The sequence below is a fragment of the Haliaeetus albicilla genome, chromosome 2 (assembly GCF_947461875.1).
Source record: "Haliaeetus albicilla chromosome 2, bHalAlb1.1, whole genome shotgun sequence".
Lineage (NCBI taxonomy): Eukaryota > Metazoa > Chordata > Aves > Accipitriformes > Accipitridae > Haliaeetus > Haliaeetus albicilla.
Genome location: NC_091484.1, coordinates 32283783 through 32303086, shown reverse-complemented (window position 1 = coordinate 32303086; position 19304 = coordinate 32283783). Strand labels below are relative to the sequence as shown.

At 42.3% G+C, this 19304-nt stretch overlaps 1 protein-coding gene across 9 annotated transcripts in view; it reads right to left on the bottom strand.

Annotated features, from left to right (window-relative positions):
- Window positions 1-12065: 12065 nt before the first annotated feature.
- AMPH (amphiphysin) overlaps window positions 12066-19304 on the bottom strand; it is a 124898-nt gene continuing 117659 nt past the window's right edge. For all 9 annotated transcript variants that reach the window (XM_069769824.1, XM_069769809.1, XM_069769815.1 and 6 more), the window contains 3 exons: window positions 17913-18179; window positions 16014-16115; window positions 12066-13243 (listed from right to left, as the gene is read on the bottom strand). In XM_069769824.1, coding sequence (XP_069625925.1) covers window positions 13136-13243; window positions 16014-16115; window positions 17913-18179 — 477 coding nt within the window. In that variant the 3' untranslated portion in view covers window positions 12066-13135. The remainder of the gene's footprint in view (window positions 13244-16013; window positions 16116-17912; window positions 18180-19304) is intronic.

The following is a 19304-nucleotide window of genomic DNA, read 5'->3' as shown; positions in this document are numbered from 1 at the left end:
AAGTTCACAGCATTGTGGGGATCTTTCCTCTGCAAACACATCACTGCTGTAGTAAATGGCCGAAGGTTAAGGGAATGGCTGTGGGTGCAGTCCCACGCAGGCAGCGGTACTATCTGCTGACTTGGTTGTCCAGCTCGTGCACCAGCAGCATGCAGGTGTCTGTGTGTGTGTGTGTGTGTGTGTGTGTAGACAAAATATTTCTTTTGGGGAAACCTGTGTCCCAATTAATATCAGACCCAGAAAGGGTGATACAGACCAGCCTCTTTGGGTGGGGAGTGGGTCCCAGGTGACATTTGGTACCAGTGGATGTAGGTGAACCGTGACCCTCCAGTTACTTTGCAGGTAAATTTGACAGTGTCCTCTGGAAATGGCTGGGCTGTGATGGAGACTGGCTCCTGGTCCAGATGGAGGGCCCAGAGCACACCTGGATGGAGAGAAGGGAGGACGCAGCAGGGATGAGGCTGCAGCAAGAAATCCTCATCCCTGGGGTCATGGGGGTATTCTCAAACCACAGGCACCCCATCCATGAGGAAGAGGGACTGAGACCTACTCCCTGCTTCTGCTGGCAAAGGCACGTACTGCTGCACAGTGTGAGGAGGGGGAGAAATGGAAAACCTTATCTCCACCACAGGTTGTATTGCACATGTTTCTCAGCCATCACACAGGGGAATCAAGCTATTTGTCCACAAGTTATCTGCCAAGTGTCATTTGAGCTTGGGACTTGGTTAATAGGATATTGCTGATGCCAAACCACATAATTAGGCTGGGGGGAAAATGGAAATGTGATGTAAAACTGAGAAGAACTATATTCTGACACCATTAAGAATAAGTAATACATACAAATTCCTTCCAAGGCAAGAGACTAACTTGGATGGTTTTCAAGGGGCCCATAATTTTTTCTAGTTCTGCCACAGCTCCTCAGAAAAGAAAGTTCAGACATGCTGGGATAGTTTAACCCTAATGAGAGAAAAAAATTTAAAAATATATATACTGATACCTTGCCCCCTCAAAAAAAGCAAATGAAATGGTGAAGAGACAAGTGATGTTTTTTTACAGTGTTGGCTTAATTTCCTGTTAAAAAAGAGGCAGAGAGGGGGGTGTTGATGTGAAAACTTGGTGACACCATTGGCAAGTGCTGCCTGTGCCTGCAAGCCTCTAACCAGACCAGGTCACTGCACTGTTGTCCTGCCCAGCAGGCACCAGCATCTTTCTCTGTTCTGCCCCTCTATGCCAGCATACAGCTAATACCAAGCCCCCTCACTACTCTCCTGGATAATCACAGACAGCTGGCCAAGGGACAGGTTTTTGAGAGCTGGGGAGCACCCACGTGGGTCTCATTGGGTAGAGACGTGCTCTGCTTTCCTGGCACCCAGCCCCAAGCCAAAGGCAGCCACAATCACCTTTATACAAGCACCATCCTCCTCCCTTTCCTCCAGCCCTTGCTTGTTGTGCTGCCCAAGCTTGTGAGTGCTCAGACATACAGACAGCTAGCCTGGGCATTTTTTAACATACTTAAAACACTTGCAGGTCAGTCTGAAATTGAGTGGGACAACATAACAATGGTAAGACGTTCAGCGCAGCAGGACTTGATTAGGAGAACATAAATAAAAATAGGAACAATGTCCTTCTACCCTGGAAGAAATGTTTTGTGCCCAAGATCATCTCTTTTTCCACAATACCATTTCACCTCTTCCTGCGCATACTGCCCTGCCTCTCATCATGGGCAGGGAGGACACAGCTCCTGGTAGCTAATATTCCTCCCACCTTGCCGTATAAAGCATGGCACAATAAGTAGGTAGGGCTTCCCCTCACCCCAATAAAACTCCTGCACCATCCAGTGTCTGGGACATCAACCAATGAAGACATTGGTGGCGTTTTGCTGTGCAGGCCTAGTTTTCTGTAAAAAAATAGTGGTCGAGGGGGTCGCACACACTGTGTAACTGTTGTCTCACCATCGCATGCATTGTGTAAGGGTGGTTCTCCAGACATCTCCTTCCTCCTGAGGAATGGCTTCACACTGTGGCCGCTTCGTCTCTGCTGGCACCGGCATGTCGGTGAGCAGCCTGGTAAAAGGGCGCTGCCGGGGCCTGACCTCAGCCCCCCTCTCCCTCGTCTCAGGCCAGCTGCAAAAGCTCGGGCTTGCAGTGGTGGAGAATGCCCTTCCCTGCAGCGAGCTCAGCTGGGCACATAAATGCTCGGTGATACCTGGCCAGAAACCTTTCTGTGCTGAAGTGCCTGACTGGAAAAAAAACAAGAGTAACTCTTCACCCTTTCCCTAGTCTTTGTCTGTTTTGCTCATTGATTAAGAGCATAACTCCCCAGGGGTAGAGATGGTTTCACAGAGCATTCTTCTGAAGCACCTAACACAGCAACGGGTCAATCACAAACCAGATATAAACATGACAGCAATCACAACAACTGAATTAGTTTCCTGCTAAATGTTCATTTTACTACATGGGGGATCCTGATTAAGAGAGTAGTCCTGAGTTTTGTTCAGAGAGGAAAAGCAGCCTGGTTCCTGCCTGGAGTATTGGTAATCAGATCGTATCTAGTAGGCAAATGAGAAAGGGTCAGATTAAACATAAAGGAAACATTATTTTCATTGATTGGAAAAAATGTTTAGGAGAGGAAAGTTTGGACATTTTCAGGATTAAAGCAAAATGTCTGATGAGTGCATGTGCTACTCACTTTGATGCAGGAAAAATACCATTACACCTTTAAGCATGCAAAAGAGTGTACCAAAAGCTTATGCACTTATTTCCAGTCACATTCATAGTTGGAAGGAAAGATGGTGGCATCCCATGTTAATCTGGGCTCGTTAATAGCCATGGGCAATCAGAACTATAACATCACTGCCAGCTCCTCCATCAGTGCTGAAAGCAAAGATATTTAAATCTGCTCTCTTCAAAGTGAGCACAAACCTCTGCAGCCTTCAAGCGTTCAGACTGGGTGAAAGGAAATAATCAATTTAGAAACCTGTCGTGTTAATGAGAAACTAGCACAACATTCCCTAACGTGTTACCCCCTGAATCTACCTCCAGAGTCATTGCATTTGGTGGCCATCTGGTGATGGACTCAAAGCAACTGACCACACAAATAAACCATTCAGTACTTCCACAGGGCATGAGGGTTTGCTCAAAAGAAAGGCATTTCTGTAAGAGTAAAATCTTTGACTAGCAGAAGTAATGTTATATAAAACAGATGTTGTTCATCTGCTCATTCATGATGCAAATGTAATTATATTAAAACTTCAAACTCATTCCCCTTCCTTTCTTTATTAGGAACAGTTTGAAATCTGTTAAAAAATGGTACTGTGTCACAAACACTAAACCTGTCAAGCTCTGCCAAGAGCATTTATCCCTGGAAATCAAGTAACTTCATCAGAACATCCTCTCCTGTGCTGATAAAACTAGCTGCCTGTTGTCTACCAATGTTCCCAGGGCTGATGCAGAGCAAAAAGAACTGATGTCAGGCCACATCTAGGAGCCTGATAACCCTAAGGGGAGCCAGAAGCCTCTGGAGCTAACAGGAACCTCCTGTGTTGTAGGTAGAAACATATTTATACTACAGAATTGCAATTGGATTGGAGCCAGCCTTGCATTTCAACAGCTTCCCACTCTACATATTCTCAGTGTGCAGATTGTCTGTGGGTGGGAAATAGGCTGTGACCTTCACGGGAGGGACACTGGTGTCCTGAATAGGACCTGGGTTTGAGGAGAGGTAAAGTGGTGGCCCGTTGCCCAGGGCTTGGTACCAGTGGATGTAGCTGGAGCTCGAGCCATCAGCCCCTTGGCTGATGATGCTCTGCTGTGGCTGCCGGCTGATAAAAGCCAGACGCTGATCCACATGACGGGCTCACAGCAGGTCTGGAGGCAAACAGGAGAGAGAGCGGCGGTGAGCTGATGCTGGCTGGAAATCCATTTTTAGTCTCCCATCCTCCTACCAGTCTCAGCATCGTGGCTTTCCCTGGCCTGGAGAGACTGGGATGGCTGTCAGGACAGCAGTGCTGATCCCTCCCTCTGGCCCCAGCACAGAGGCTGAGAGCTGGGTGGGAAAGGGGGGGGACATGGCCCCAGGGCTGCCACAGTGAGGCTAAGGGTGATGATGGGCTTTGCTGAGCAGGGGGAGACATGCAGAGGCAGCCAGAGAGGCATCCCTTTGGGAACCGGTCCCTGTGGGTATGTTTGGGGGGGGGGGGTGTCTCTGCTGGCTCCCACGTCCCCTCTTGCTCTTTCTTTCATTTGTATAAAATGCAGAGTAATGCAGTCCTCAGGTACTTTGGTATATTTAAATATTGATCGGACCTTTTGCAGAAGCAGGGCATGTTACAGAGATCCTGAAGGATAATGTGCCTCACTCATGATTATAATCACAGTTAGAGCCTGAGTGTGTCTGGGCACTTAATGTTCACTAATACCCGTATGTCCTTCACCATTGCGTATCGTCTAGTTATTTTGGTTACCTATATTTGGTTCAGTTTTGATTGGATACTGTACATTTTCTTAATTTCTTCTCCTCTATTCCTACGTGCTGCCATTGAATTTCATCTCACAGATAGACAGCTGCAGTGACCTTCTGTCTGAGGACATACTGTTTTGTTACAGGGACATGCCAACATTTATCATTTATTTCTCCAGCTTGAGGTGATATTCCTCCTGCTCGATCTCTACATTGGTTCCTATGGCTAGTCTAATGGCCAGGGCTGAGGGGAAGGAAACCTGGTGGAAGATGCCCACAAACCATACTCTAATGGCCAGGGCTGAGGGGAAGGAAACCTGGTGGAAGATGCCCACAAACCATCCCTGGCAGGTAGGGTTTGCAGACTGGAAGAGGCTTGTGGCTTGGTGCCCACTCCCACATGGCACAGGAGCAGCACTTGCTGCCTTCCTTCTCTCGCTTGAATCCTAACAGGACACAGGTACCTTTTCATGCAGAGACAGAGATTTGTCTGTATGGAGATGGCTGTTCCCCCAGTGAGGTCAGAGCCTCAGAGATGGAGGTGGAGCCGCTTCTCTGGGGCCTTCCCTGGGAGGACTCAGTGCTGACTCAGGGCTCTGACCTGGCCGTCACGTTGCAAAAGACTTCAGCATTGCTGTCCCTGTGTCCCTGGTTTATAACAGGGTCCTGCTCCAGGCTAATGGCCCACAGCACATCTGGAAAGTGAAAAGAAAGCAGTGATGAGGAGGCCATAGTTAGAAATATGCCCCTACCTGGGGCAGCAATGTCCACCCCTAACCTGGGTATGTGCAGCTGGGGTTCATAGGAGGTGAATCTGCCTCCGGAGCAATGCGTATTGCTGATGGTACAAAGGAGAGAAGTCTCACACCGACGTCTTACACTCGCTGAGGAGTACCTAGATATGCTGCAGCCTTGGCAAATCAGCGCACGAGCTTGCTGTGCATCCATACTTCTCTGACCACCTGTGGACTGTAATTTTCTCTTCCATTCCCTAGTTTCTGCACAGTAAAGCAATTTTTGCTCTCTGGAATATAACATTACCTTGTAGGGCATCAGACACATAGCCCTATATAAACAATGACCAGGACCTTTAAAAACTTTAAAAAATATGGAAAGAAATGTGTACTTACAGGCAAAGAGACAAGCTGAGGAGGCTTCCATGTCCCTGCTGCTGCTCCTCAAGGACCAGCAGCATTGTGTGCTCCCAGGCAAGGAGTATTCCAGGGCTGAAAGAGCAAGATGAGACACAAAGTCCTAAACCCTTTGATAAGAAAATAAGGACCCTCAGGAGCTCTTGTTGCTTCAAGCCTATTAGAAAGTTTCAGGCTTTGACAGCAAAAGAAAGGGGACATGGACACACAGCAGGGCTGAGAGGGGATGTGTGGTCAAGTCCTCATGGTGTGAAAGCCTGTGAAGGTGGGGGTTGCCTCCTTCCACTGAAAGGAAGCTCTACAAAGTGTTTGGTATTTGAGAGAGGGGAAAAACCCTGCACAAAATGTCAGATTAGTTCCCATTTGGTAAATTGGAAGAGTGAAAGAGTCTTCAAAGTGTAAAGACTGCACATTGCATTTCCTTGAAAGGCAGACAAGAAGCATGCAAAGAGACCACTGCATTCAAGTCACTTCTGACTCCCAACACTGCACTGTTGGACTTCTGCATTGCCTCCTGATGATATCTATTCCCAGCTTTAACTCACCTACATCTTGGAGAGGAAATCCTATGAGAATGATGAAAACCATGTGTGGGCTCTTCCTTATTCCGGAAAAAGCTGGGGTAGGGGAAGCGATCATGGGATAGGCAGCAGCATTCGGCCAGAGACCCTGCATGGCTCAGATCTATCTAGAAACCCTCATCTCACATTTCCTGGCAGTACCTTCCCCCTCCCCAGCACTCTCAGAAAAGGGCAGAACAAAAAGGTAGGAATACTATGAATTTGTATGGTATTTTGCAGACCTAAATCGAGCAGGTGGTATAGAAAAATGGTGGAATATTTTGCTTACTGGTGTTATCCCTGCAAGTCTCCTCTCTACCTCCTTTATTGTTTCGAGGACTCCATTTAGGGGAGAGGTGGCTTAGTGCAGTGTTTTTGTAGCCTCAAGAGCCAGTGTCAGGTAACTGAGGACTGAATGGCTTGCTGGTTTTGAGCACTCCAACATTAAAGACTGCAAACATTCATTTATCAGTGCTGTTTTGGCTGAAAATCAAATACTGCAGCATGAACACTTAAGAAACACAAGTCGAGCAGGGTTTTCAGTCACACCAGTGAAACCTGGACAAACCATGGGTAGGTTGAACATAGAGAGATGGAGACAGGAGGAGACATGTAAGAAAATTATGAGGGAAACTGGCTTTACAAGGTCAAAATAGTGTGAAGGAGCCAGAAAATGAAGACTTTTTTTGTTTTAAAATGTTTTCCCATAGTAAATGACTTTTAGCTATTTATTTAAACACAGGTAGACTACAAAATTGTTTTAAGCAGAGGTAGCATATAAAATTATTTTTTCCTCTTAAACCAGCATTGTCTCTTTGAATTGAATCAGCTAACTTGTTGCTTGGTGCAACCGTGTTTAGTATACAGCATGACTTTTAATACATATGAGATGCAAGGATATGTTGCTGTAACAACTTACGGTGCATCTTGATAAGGTACTTTTCTGTCTTTGTTTGCCTGCAGGATGAAGTAGCCAGTTACAGCGAACATAAAACCAGTTTTGCTTCTGTTATTGCACTGAATTTGCCCTGTGTGTCTGCAGGTTTGAGACAAATTCTGATAAGGAGAGACATTAATGAAACAAACTCATAGCTGAAGATTGATCCAAATGATAGCTAATTTGGCAAATGCAAATTCTAGCATTTACCACCCTCTGCTGGGTATGAAGGAGTAAAACCCTTAGAAGTCCTTTCTGAGCAGGTGTGTAGATGCTATATAGCATCCATAGGCATGGAAGGATGCTAAGAATTCCTACAATACTCTGAATTTTTAAGCAAAATAGGAGTGAATCAGTAATTTTTATTTTCATGAGTACTTTTTAGGTGGACAGCAGTGTGATGTTCTTTCTTGGCCTAGGAGATACCCGAAGATTCTCAGCATTTATACAGCCTCTCCTATAAAACATCTTATAGGCTTAAAATAGTGTTTTGAATCCCTGCCAATGACTATGGACAATTTCCACTTTCATTTATATCTCTACAAGATCTTAGGAGTCACAGCACTGTGCCAGGTATGAGGTCTGTCAGATTTTAGCCACAGAGAGAGAGAATTTTGTGTGACCTTCCCATTTGGCAATTTTGTCTTAACCCACACAGCTTATTTCTCAGGATTACATGGGTTTTTTTATTCACTGACACACAGCCAGATTCTTCCTTCCATTGCAGCTCAATGTGTTTAAATTTAAAAACTTATATAGAGAATTTGGCTTTCTTATGAATAATTACCTGAAATAAATGAAGTATAGGAAGCCTGGAGTACCTTCACCTTCTCCTTTGTAGCATGTGCCTTGGAAATGTAATAATTCAAGTATATAACTATTTAACTTTCCAGTGTTTTGATGTGATGTTCTTGGTCCAATTATACCTTGTACTACATGCAGTCTGTCTAGGCAAATGTAGAGGCACTATTAGCAACCTGGGGTTAGCCTGGCTTGCACCAAAGCCTGTGCTCTGACAGCACCAAAAGAGACCCCAGTCTCTTTTCTCCTCTAAAACCAGGTTGAGGACATATGCATTTGCTGACCCTCTTCAGCAGATGTGGGTCTTACTGACTCCTGAAGACTCTTTCTGGTGCCTACAAGCTACTTTGCTGTTCTCGGCATTTTATTTAGTGCCTGTGGCTGGGCAGAAATCATGTATATGCACAGAGCTGCACTTTTACTACTGTCTGGGTATTTTCTTTCATTAAAGTTTCCTTTAACTGCTGTTAAGCATCTGAATATGCAGCACAATTCCCTTTGGGATGATTTTTTTTTTTTTCCTAAATTAATGCTAATTATGAGGTCTTCCTGTCGGTTACAGGAGACATTTACATTTGGAAAGCACTGCAGTTTTCCCCATATGATGCTTCTGTGCTGATTAAACAGGTCGGAGTGAAGAGATCCATGCCAGAGAAACACAGATGTATATCAAATGCTGCTGGAGACACGGTACACACAAAGATAGCATCAGAGCTGCAATCACATGGATGACAATCTGAGAGAGGAATCTTTGGAAAGTGACTCTCTCATCATACATCTATACATTTAGCGAGATGCTGAGTCCAAAACCATAGCCCACTTCATACATATGCTCTAATTCTGAACTTGGACTGAGAACATGCCATTTCCTAAAATTCCTCTTCCTAATTAAACAGGATTTCCTTACTCCAGAAAGAGCTGGGGTTTAAAACAGAAGCAAAGTGGCTGCCATGTAGTGTCACTGGCTTGCTTGCACCAAGTCCATTGCAGTCCCCTGGCTTGCAGCAAACGTCTTGCCACCAGAGAGCACGTCAGAGCTAACAGTGGCACTGCTGACTACAGCCAGCTGGAAAAACACCTTCACGCTCTATTGCGCAGCTTTCAGGAATGTGACCTTGCCTAATTAATCGAACTAACTGCTTCCTGCAGCCGGGGGTTGGCTTACTGGTTGGTGTGTCATCAACTGTCACCTTAGTGTTTTAAATACGAAAAGACGGATCTTTTAAATCTGTTTTAAAAACTAACAGTAAAATCAGATTTTGTCCTTCAAGCAGCAAACTGTGGTGATTTGGAGGCTACTGTGGTACTTCCAGCTACTACAGCTCTAATACTTGCTCATGCTCTGCCTGCACATGGGCGTGCAAGAGGGGAGAGCCTTGTAAACTGTTCCTACAGCCAGTGGCTGCTCTTTCCCAACGCCACCCATCTAACCTACCCATCCTGGTGACTTTCTCTTGATGCCTTTGTGTCAGCAAGACACTAAGAAATTTTCATTAAGCATAAGCTTAATAAGACTATGATTTATTCCACGTCTTTCTGGCATTAGGGCATCAGTAATGAGAGCATCCTGGAATCAAATGCCACGCAATCTGTGTAGGACCGTACCCCCCCAGCCTCCCCTCCCTCTTCTTGCGGTGGGGACAGATGCACCCAGCTGTGAGGTCTGGAAGAGGTGGAGCAAGGTGGGGAGAAGAGGAGGAGGAGGAGGAGGAGGAGAAAAGGGACAGAAGTGTCATTCAGCTTATGCATTTTTCATTAGTCATGAAAGGCTGTAAACCAGGTAGATGAGCTGCAAATACACAATTTATTTGTTCACTCTCATGAGATGTTCCTCCATCTTCAGTTATTTTGTCTTACTTCCAAGGCCACACCATGCATAAACAGCCTGCGGGATCAGGAGATTGCATCCCTAAATATTTTAAGGGTTCATTTTATATAGAATTAGAAATTACAGGTGCTGTACAAGGTTAGTAGTGTGTGCTATCTTAGGAATAAATAAGTCTTTAGAGAAACCAAGATACAATGGGTTATTGTTTTACAATCACTCCCAAAGCATGAAATTTGGTAATTTGCCAAGACCAATGTGTTCATCAGAAAAATCCAAGAAAAGGGAGAAATAATTCTGGGCTAATATAACGCCGGGGGGAGGGTATCACTGGTATGTAACAGCAGTACATACTGGAAAGAATTTCCCTTGCTTGCCCTAGAATAAGCTTCTATAGATCACAGAGAAATACACTTATTTTACGCTACTCATCTCAGGAGCTGCAGACATCAAAGTGCCTGAGAGGTAAGTCTGACTAACTAACAAAACTAGAGTAAGACAAAATCGAATATGAGAAACAGCTGTTAACCCAAAATGATAAATACATTTCTATTAATGAACTCCTTTTTTAGAAGGGAAAATTAGGAAAATTTTCATTCTGGCTAATTTATCAATGTCCTTCCTTTAATATCTATCATCTGAGTATATGGAATTTTGCAAGGAATTTTGAAGATTAATAATTCTTCTCATCCTTCCTGCAAGACATCTATTTGCTTTGTGGATCTGGGGTGCATGAGATATGAAGACATACTTAATGTCAGAATGATATGCTATATCCACAGTAACCTGCAGCACTTAAATGACACAGGCATTGTGTAATAGCATGGCTTTTGGGACATTATCAGTACATCTTCTTATTGCCAGCAAATAACAACAGTCCTTGCAGCAAGATGTGGACATTTGATGGTTTTTGAAATTATACTTTTCTTTATACTGAGGTGGAATTAAGAAATGAAGAGTAGAGTCAAGAAGTATTTCTGAAGAGCATGTCAGAAGAAACCATGAAAGCTCTTTGCTGTGGACCAGAGACCTTTCCTATCTACATACAACCTCAAGTGTGCTGCAAACCCCTTACCAGTGGATTTGGCAAATTGACCGGTATCAAGGACATTAGAAGAATCAAGGCCAAGGGTGTTGACTTTGACTTTGGTACTTCTAGCACCAAGAGTGCATAAAGGTAACTACACACAATCAGCACTGGGTAAAAAATGCTTTGGGCTGATCATAGCATCCTCTGCTTCTTTAGGGTTACAGCTGTCACGCATGACAGTCTCACTTGATTGTAGGCCCCAGTCAAAGAAGAAGTGACACGGTGTCCACAGGGAAATTGAGGCTCCATCGTCCAGTACTGGTCTGTTGCAGTGATCTGTAGAGGAGCTATTACTGAAATGCAAGTGTTGAGATGTAGTTAAGCAGGAAACTGGCCTGGAGGTCATCAGAGTCTCACCACAAATCAGGTGTAATAGGTTATTATGACCACCTCAAAGTGGTGCACTGGAGTCTGGAATTTATTGTAACACACCAAAACCAAAAGAAAGTTGTTTCCTTGATGAGATTCTTGGCCCTGGATCACTACTGACTGCCAAACCTGTTAAAGGAATGAACAGAAAACCAAAGAGCTTTCCTGCAACCTCCTTAGACTCTGATTGCTCATTGTGACATTTCAAAGCCAAAATCCCAGCTATCACAGTTGAGCCATTCAGCTATTTCACAGAACACAGCTATCATTAGACTTGCTTTTGAAAGCTAGTGTATTCTGAAAAAGAGACAAACCAACTTTCCTCCTCTTCCAGAGCAACAAAAACACTGTTTCTTCAACTGAAATCTGAGAAATTATAAATAGAGCGGAAACACATACCATTTGTACACAAAGCGAGCCCCCATCCAAAATATCATGAAAAATAACTGAATTGCTAGGAAAATGTAGCTGCTCCTAAATATTTGCAGCTTCTGTGCATCAGCAAACACAATAGGGCAGATTCATGGAGAACTTTCTTTCTACACAAAGTAAATGGACAAGTGAAAAATTACTGAGAGGTAGCAATCTTCAGTTGAGTGATGGTTATACACAGACAAGCTCCCTTGGTGCTTGTGGACAGATATTAGCTGGCAGTCAGAGTCTAGAACAGGAGGAGCAGCTAGGAGATGTGCTAAGCTGGGGTTCAGACCTTTTGGAGCTCTGGCCACAACTAGGGTTGAGAGCAAGTGCACCTGTTATGCTGTGTTCCTTTGGAAAAAGAGGTATTAAATTAACATTAGATTCTCTAATACAACATATAAACCATATGAACTTCAGTGTTACAAAACTTCAAAAGCACCACAGATGAAACAGCTTCTTTGGATCAAAGGTTTATTTTTAATGACACAGCACTGGAAAACATAAGTTACAGATGACTTTTTGATACAGGATACATTATATATCTTATTTTAAAAGGATCTGTGAAGGTACGCTGCATAAATACATATAGTGAAAATATATTGTGTTTATTTCTTCTCAGAGATTAGTTCTGTTTCTTTTTTTAAATTTATTCAGCCAATTAAATAAAAAAGTATAGATTAGCATCATAACAGCTCCCCCTCCAGACTATCTCATTGTAACTACTGCAGCTGGAAGAGGAGACTGAGCCATGCCTTCTCAAAGGTTTAGCAGCTTTGAACATGATGTTATTCATCATCTCAGAATGAAAATTTCACATTACAAACACAGATACTGTATCATGTTTTGGCAATGGAGCAGCTAGTTTTGCTTTAGAACAAAACCATTTCCTGTAATGCCAGACAGTGAAAGAGCAATGCATGTACTGATGATACTACACAGCCAAAGAACTACAATGAAGTCGTGAAAATGCATATACATCCATATGCACTTATATATACACATATAAGTTCTTGTGTGTATATATATTATGCATGTCCAAAAATAACATTGAAAAACGTTGCAGCAGTTAATTATTTTTTTTAAACACATGAAACTTATAATAGTTTGACCTCATTACTACAGGATAACTAATTAAATCTTCTGCAGTGCAACTCAATACAATACACTTAGTGCAGAGAAGTTAAGGTTTTGGTATTGAGGAGGCTAATTTCAGATTTCATGGGAAAGGACCAAATACAGGATCACCATAGCTCTGACAAAGCACAAACAAACCTGTTGCCACATACATGTGAACAAATAAGGACATTTCTTTTTTATTTGATTTTTTTCATGTACTGCTTCAGAAATTGCTAGCTTAACTGTTCGCATTCATGCTCATTTTGATATGTTTCAACAAGCTTTGTCTGGCACCAGTCTGTAAACCATTAACAGCTTAAACTACAAAAAGGTGGGCTCCTGTGTTTCAAAGAGGTTAAAAACCTACTGACTGAGCTTTGTACCACATTCGCCTGCCAGAGGGGAGAACTACTCCAGATGGCGTGTGAAGTTCTCTGGGAAAAGTCCTTTATAACTATTTGCATCTCTGTACTGAAGCCACTCGGATTCCTTAATGCCTGTCAACCAGCCAGCCTCCTGCAAGAAAAAACAGAGAGTCTCTTAAACTTCAGGTCTCCCCCCTTCCTTGCTATGAGCTTCAGACCTGAAGATGTTTCAGAGTCACATGGCTAAAAGATTTGGTGCTTTGGTTAAAAAGCAGCCTCTGATTTTGCAAAGACTGTTTTCTCTGTTCTGCCAGACCACAATTTTGTGACACCAAGTGACTGTGAGCATACAGTATGGCCTTTAGCCTATCTAATGCTTAGCTGAACTCAAAACTGGATTATCTGTCTTCCAGGTCACCCAGTATTAATTACACCAGATCTGCATTTGTGCAAATCTCTGTTGAGACTTTTTCAAAGTTGCCACAATAATATTGGCACACTTGCACAATAAGAACATAGCAGTGGGCCAGAAATATTACACAATAACATAGATGGGGGAAAAAAAAATAGTTTTCAATCTGAATTTTTTCCCCTGGGAGTTCTTTTCTCTCGTTCATATATCAGCAGGCAGAAGAAATAACAATTCTTGTAATCTCTGAATTACTATCTCTAGAAACTCAAACTCAGTTAATATGCAATTATTTTTCCAAAAACTCCTGCAAACCTAAACCAGAATTTGACATGCAAAATGGTAAACAAATCACCAGCAGTCCATGCAATCAAGAGAGAGATTTCTTATTAGAAAGTGCTGGGTTCTCTTCAGTGTGATCAATTCTACCTAGAATAAAATCAATTCAGTATTTTTAAAAATGATCAACCTATTCTCATCTCACTAACTCAGCAACTCCATGCTTTGTTCCGTTCAGGAACAGGAGCCAGAGTAAAGCCATGACAGAATTTCTAATGCTGCCATATTATTATTACACAAAGGGTACCCAAGGAGATAGAGTACTTTGAAGAGATCTTCACATATACCACCAAGCCATGATTGCTCAGTGGCTGCATGTGGTGGTGTACTGGCTCTCTGCCCCAAAATAAACATCATTAAAGCAGATACAGCTTATGTATGGCATTGGCTGGGTACATGTAACTGGGGACATGTTTTTGAAGCACATGGAATATCTGAGAGAAAGGAGAGAGGAACTGCAGCTTTCTAGCACAGGCAGCATACACTGTATGAAGGAATGAACAGTTTTACTGGATAATAACTTCAACTCAAGGCTAATGGAAAAATTGAAGCCACTGGGTGGGACTGGTTTGCTTTGAATGGGGAACACAGGCTGATGTTATCAGCTATATTAGAATTATGGTTTTAGACAGGTCAATTTTGAAGGAGAATAAAGAATAACAAAGATAAAAAGACTCTATATAAATCAACAAAGTACCTGGCAAAGGACAAAAATATTAAACTTTATGGTGATGTTAAACATGAAGGGCAAATATGTACTGAGTAATAAAGATATTACCAGAATGGTTTCAGAAACATGAATACATAAAGGTTTATTTTCTCCATCATTGCACACAATTTACTCCAATTAATGCTAATGGAATTTCGATGCACACCACAAGAGAAGAATGTATTTCATGGATTCACCAAGTGAAGATTAAGCATATTTAATACATAACGTCCTAAGAAAAACAGACTGAAGACAAGAGAGCAGATTTTGCTATCCTTACAGCAGTGTCCTATTCTGCAAATACTGATAATGAAATCAGTTGAACTGCCCATGAAGTAAGACGCAGTATAATTTGAGTAAGGATAACAGAATCTATCCCCATAAAAAGAGCAAAGTGCTATGCTGAAAAAAAAAATCTTTTATTCTGAAATAAAAAAAAAGAAACACAAACACAAAAACCAATTACTTGTCTCTTGTATTAAAAGAAAGCTCAGCTGAGATGATGAACACTGGTTATTGCCTACCTTTGGACAGCACCACCATCAAAACAATTTCAAATAGAGTCCCCAGCACTCATATGTGCTTAGGGCATTAGTATTTAGACCTATTTTAAGAAATACTCTTCATTCAGAGCAGTGGTCTTAGCCACGTGACTAGACAGGATCCAGTCCCCCACCTCTCAACCCCCAAATCAACGGGAGACTTTTCACCAATACTACTGGTGCAAACAGATGCCTGCAAAGTGGCTGGTGCTAACAGTGTGCAGGATGGTCTTCTCTTTTAAAGCAGTGGCCAAAAATCAATTCACGTCACTGTAATTCAATTTAACACATGGAATAAAATTGTTTAAAAATTCACCTGAAATGCACTGTTAAAACAAAATTAGATGTCTTATATGAAATTAAACTGTTGTTTAATTCAGGTTCAGGCTTCCAGAGGGCAGAGTTAGCTGTAGAGGCATGCAGCACACATACCAGCATCTCCATACATTTTGGCTGTAGGACAGCACAATTTGTGTGAAGTGTCAGTGCTCTCTGTGGGCGAATTTGTATTATTTCTCGAAATTCACATGTAAGAACTGTGAACATCTAGGGACCACGTAATCAATTCTACTGCAACGTTAAGACAAGATGATATATAGCAACATAATGCACAATTGGTAAGTCATCTTCTGTATTAAGTCTTTGTGTACATGTGTGCCTGTATAAAATCCACCACGAAGTAGCATAAAAAAAGCCCTAGAAAATATGCTGATGTTGGATACTGCTAGTAGCATATATCTGGAACTTTAGCTGTAGCCAACTGTGCTACTTAGTCTCAAATGAAACCAAGTGCAAAGACAAAATCTTCATGTTTTCTAACAGTAATGACATTTTGAACACCCATTCCCATTAACTATAATCTGTGAGAAAAAAGCTGAGAGAAAGAAAAATGTCAACAAAAGAAAGAACTACATGTTTTTACCTGATCAGCTGTGGTCTCAGAAGGAATTACTAGTACAATATCTCCTCGTTTTAAATTCAGCTCATCACTGTTAGCTGCCTCGAAATCGTGTAGAACTTCAACCTGAAGAAAATAACACCGAACATATAGACATGATCTAAATGGAGATATTTTCTCAACAGAATTATCTGTTAAATCTATATTGCAGAAAAAAAAAAAGAATAATGTGCCTTCTTTATGCAAATGTGGCTATAGACAGGTACATTCAAATCATTAATGCTGACATTGATTCATGTCAAAGTTTTGTATTTATATGCTTAGAAGCAGGGACAGAGTTAAGTAAGTCTTCCTGAGGCTACCACAGGAAACCTAAGATCCTTTCCCAAGGTTACAGGATCTCAAGGACAGATGATACTGCAACACCCCACAAGTCCTGCCTCTTGGACAAGTCCTGCCACCTTTATTCCTTCTGTGTAAGGAACTTTCTTTCATTCCCCACTATCATTACTAGATCTGAGAGAGGGGTGGCAGGATTTTGCAAGTAAAATTGGGAAAGACTCCCAGGAACGAATATTTCAGACTCTCTCTCATTCTCTTGTTGGGAGCACTGGATATTATTCTTGCTGTAAACATCCATGGAAATTTGAGGGGGACGTACAGCACCCATTTCAACAGGTGATCAAAGAGGTGAGTAATGGGAACACTACTTAATGCTTGCCCTGGAAAGAGCTCCCATTTACGGGCAGATGGGTATGCCAAAAATATCTGTCTTTCAAAGGGGTGATTATTAAAACATTGGCAGGATCAGCATGTCATTATGAACAGACCATTTTAACTAAATGGTTCTACCTCCTTAAGAGATATGCTTTTCTAATTTTCTCAAAGCACAGCCAGTTCCATGGTAACTCTGCAATAATGAAAGAAAATGGCATCAAGAACCAGATGGCTATATATTCTGCTTCTCCTTATTTATGTCTGACCCAAGAGAGTGTGAGGAAAAACAAAAGGTGAACTATGTCAGCATGTCTGAGTCAAGAGTTGCATGATACTGCTCAGGCTCACCTTAATGTTATTCTCAAAGTTTGCTGAAAATATTGAGCAATGAGAATAGACCAAGAAGAATGGCATACTTATGGAGTGCTATGGGACTAATTAGTTTGAACTATGCAAATTATAATAGGAAGCATGTAAAGTTCATCCATCCTCAAGGAGCTTTTCTGCTGCTCAGTGATTCTGAAATGAGAAGCATTATCAGAGAACCTTGTGAACCAGGAAACCCTAGGGGTGCTGCCAGCCAAGGAGAGAATTTCTCTTATGCCTCGTTAAACTTTTCTGTTTGATTACCCTAACAGTTTATAACTATAATATTACTAAAGTCACAGAATGACATCTTGGCTTCATTACTGTGAATTATAGAAGTCCCATGGGTTTCAATAGAACCAGAACTTCCACTATAGATTTTCAGGCCAGAAAAATACTATTTTCTGATACGCATAGAATCATGGAATGGTTTGGGTTGGAAGGGACCTTAAAGATCAAATATATTGTTAGTATATCAGATATATTGTTAGCATATATCATACAATATTGCTGACTAAGTCTGTGGCAATGCAGTTTTACTCAATATGTGAATTTTCAGTAGTAATTTGGTGAGATGAAAGGGTTCTTGTACTTCAGTGAGTCTTACAGCTACATAGGGATATGCACAGCAACAACTGTGTGCAGAAAATATATCTTCTCAGACTTCACGTATGAAGCAACAACACAATGTTAAAGTTGTGTTTGTGTGTATTTGTGTGTGCGTGTGTCTGGCTGTTAAACTAAGCATCCTTTGGCCTCAAGAAATCATCACACTACCTGTGCAGACAGACACATCCACAGATCTGAAGGGATGTCTAAAAGAAGAATGAAGAAGCAGACCTTAAAAAGAAAGCCGGGTGGCATCGCAGAAGCTGTGTCTTCTGCTGGAACAGGCTGCTCTTGAGAAGGTGCAGCCTGGATTTCTTTAGCGGGTTTCTGCTCACTTCCAGTTTGGGAAGTTTCACTGGGAGAAGTGTCAGCGCCCTGAGTGCCCATCTCTGCTGCAGCATCTTTGGACTCGTTCACGATGATGTCATGTTCTTCTCCCTCCCCCTCGTTGTTTGATGCTGGCTCTATTACTACTGAAGGGATGCTGCTGACCTTTTCCTGGGGAAAAAAACAAAAAACCCACAAAAGCACCGCAAGAGTATTTAGTACTTTATTTCAAGCAGGAAAACACAATTGTCTGTTTATTGCACAGGGCATATATGGGAATGGGGATTTCTTTCTTCTCCACAGTGGATTCTTACATTAAGAAAAGAAATAGTACTTGTGCAAGAATGTTAAGGAGTAATCCCTTCCCTGTTTTCCCTGTTCCCCTCAGTCCTCCAAAGTCTACTTTCCACATTACCACAAATCATTGCATTAAATAATAAAAATGCTCTGCAGGTTATTTGGGTTTCATTTTCAATGTGCATGGAAATTAACAACCTTTCTCCTCCACCCTGCTCTTAACTTTGGGTGGGTTTGGGTTAAGCCACAAGTTCCAGGAGTCACTGTCCTATATTTTTTTGGGAATTCAAGTCAGCAGGGTAATAATGATATAAAGGTGAAGAAGGAAGTAAACATGACCTTTTTCTTTGACTGATTGAGAGGATTTCTCCTGATTTACAACAATGTAACTGGGAGCAGAGAAAGCAAAAAGACTAAGTAGGTAGCACCTGACCAATAATGAAGCCTAGGATAAAAAGCATTTAATGAAACTTGTTGGAGTATCCAACCTGAAAAGAACATGTTCACAGATCCTCTGCCAGACCATCCTATTCTGGTGCACAGAAGAAATACAACATGCAATGACAGGAGGTGGCAACTGGCTGCCCAGCTGCACGCCTGCTCTAGTAGCTGTTCCCTAGCCTCTCAGAGGTTGCAGAAGAAAAGGCAGCAGGCCAGATACAGATACATAGCTTGACCACCATGATTTACATAACACAAAGTAATGCTATTGATAGGACATGGTGCCAGGAAACAAGAAAAATCCGTTACTTTCTCTGCCTATTTCTCCAGAAAGCCCTGTTAGGTTATGTGATAAAGCTCATCTCCACAGAGAACCACAGAAAGGCAATGGCAGGAGGGGGAGCCCAAACAATACCCTGCCCATGCTGCTCCTAGGTCCATCACAGGAGCCATCAGCCCATCAAGTCCCATCTCCACAAGCCCAGGGGAGCACAGGGGCACAAAGGCAGGCACAACCCAAATTAAGGACTCAGAAGAAAGGTGTGGGTCGCTCCAGGG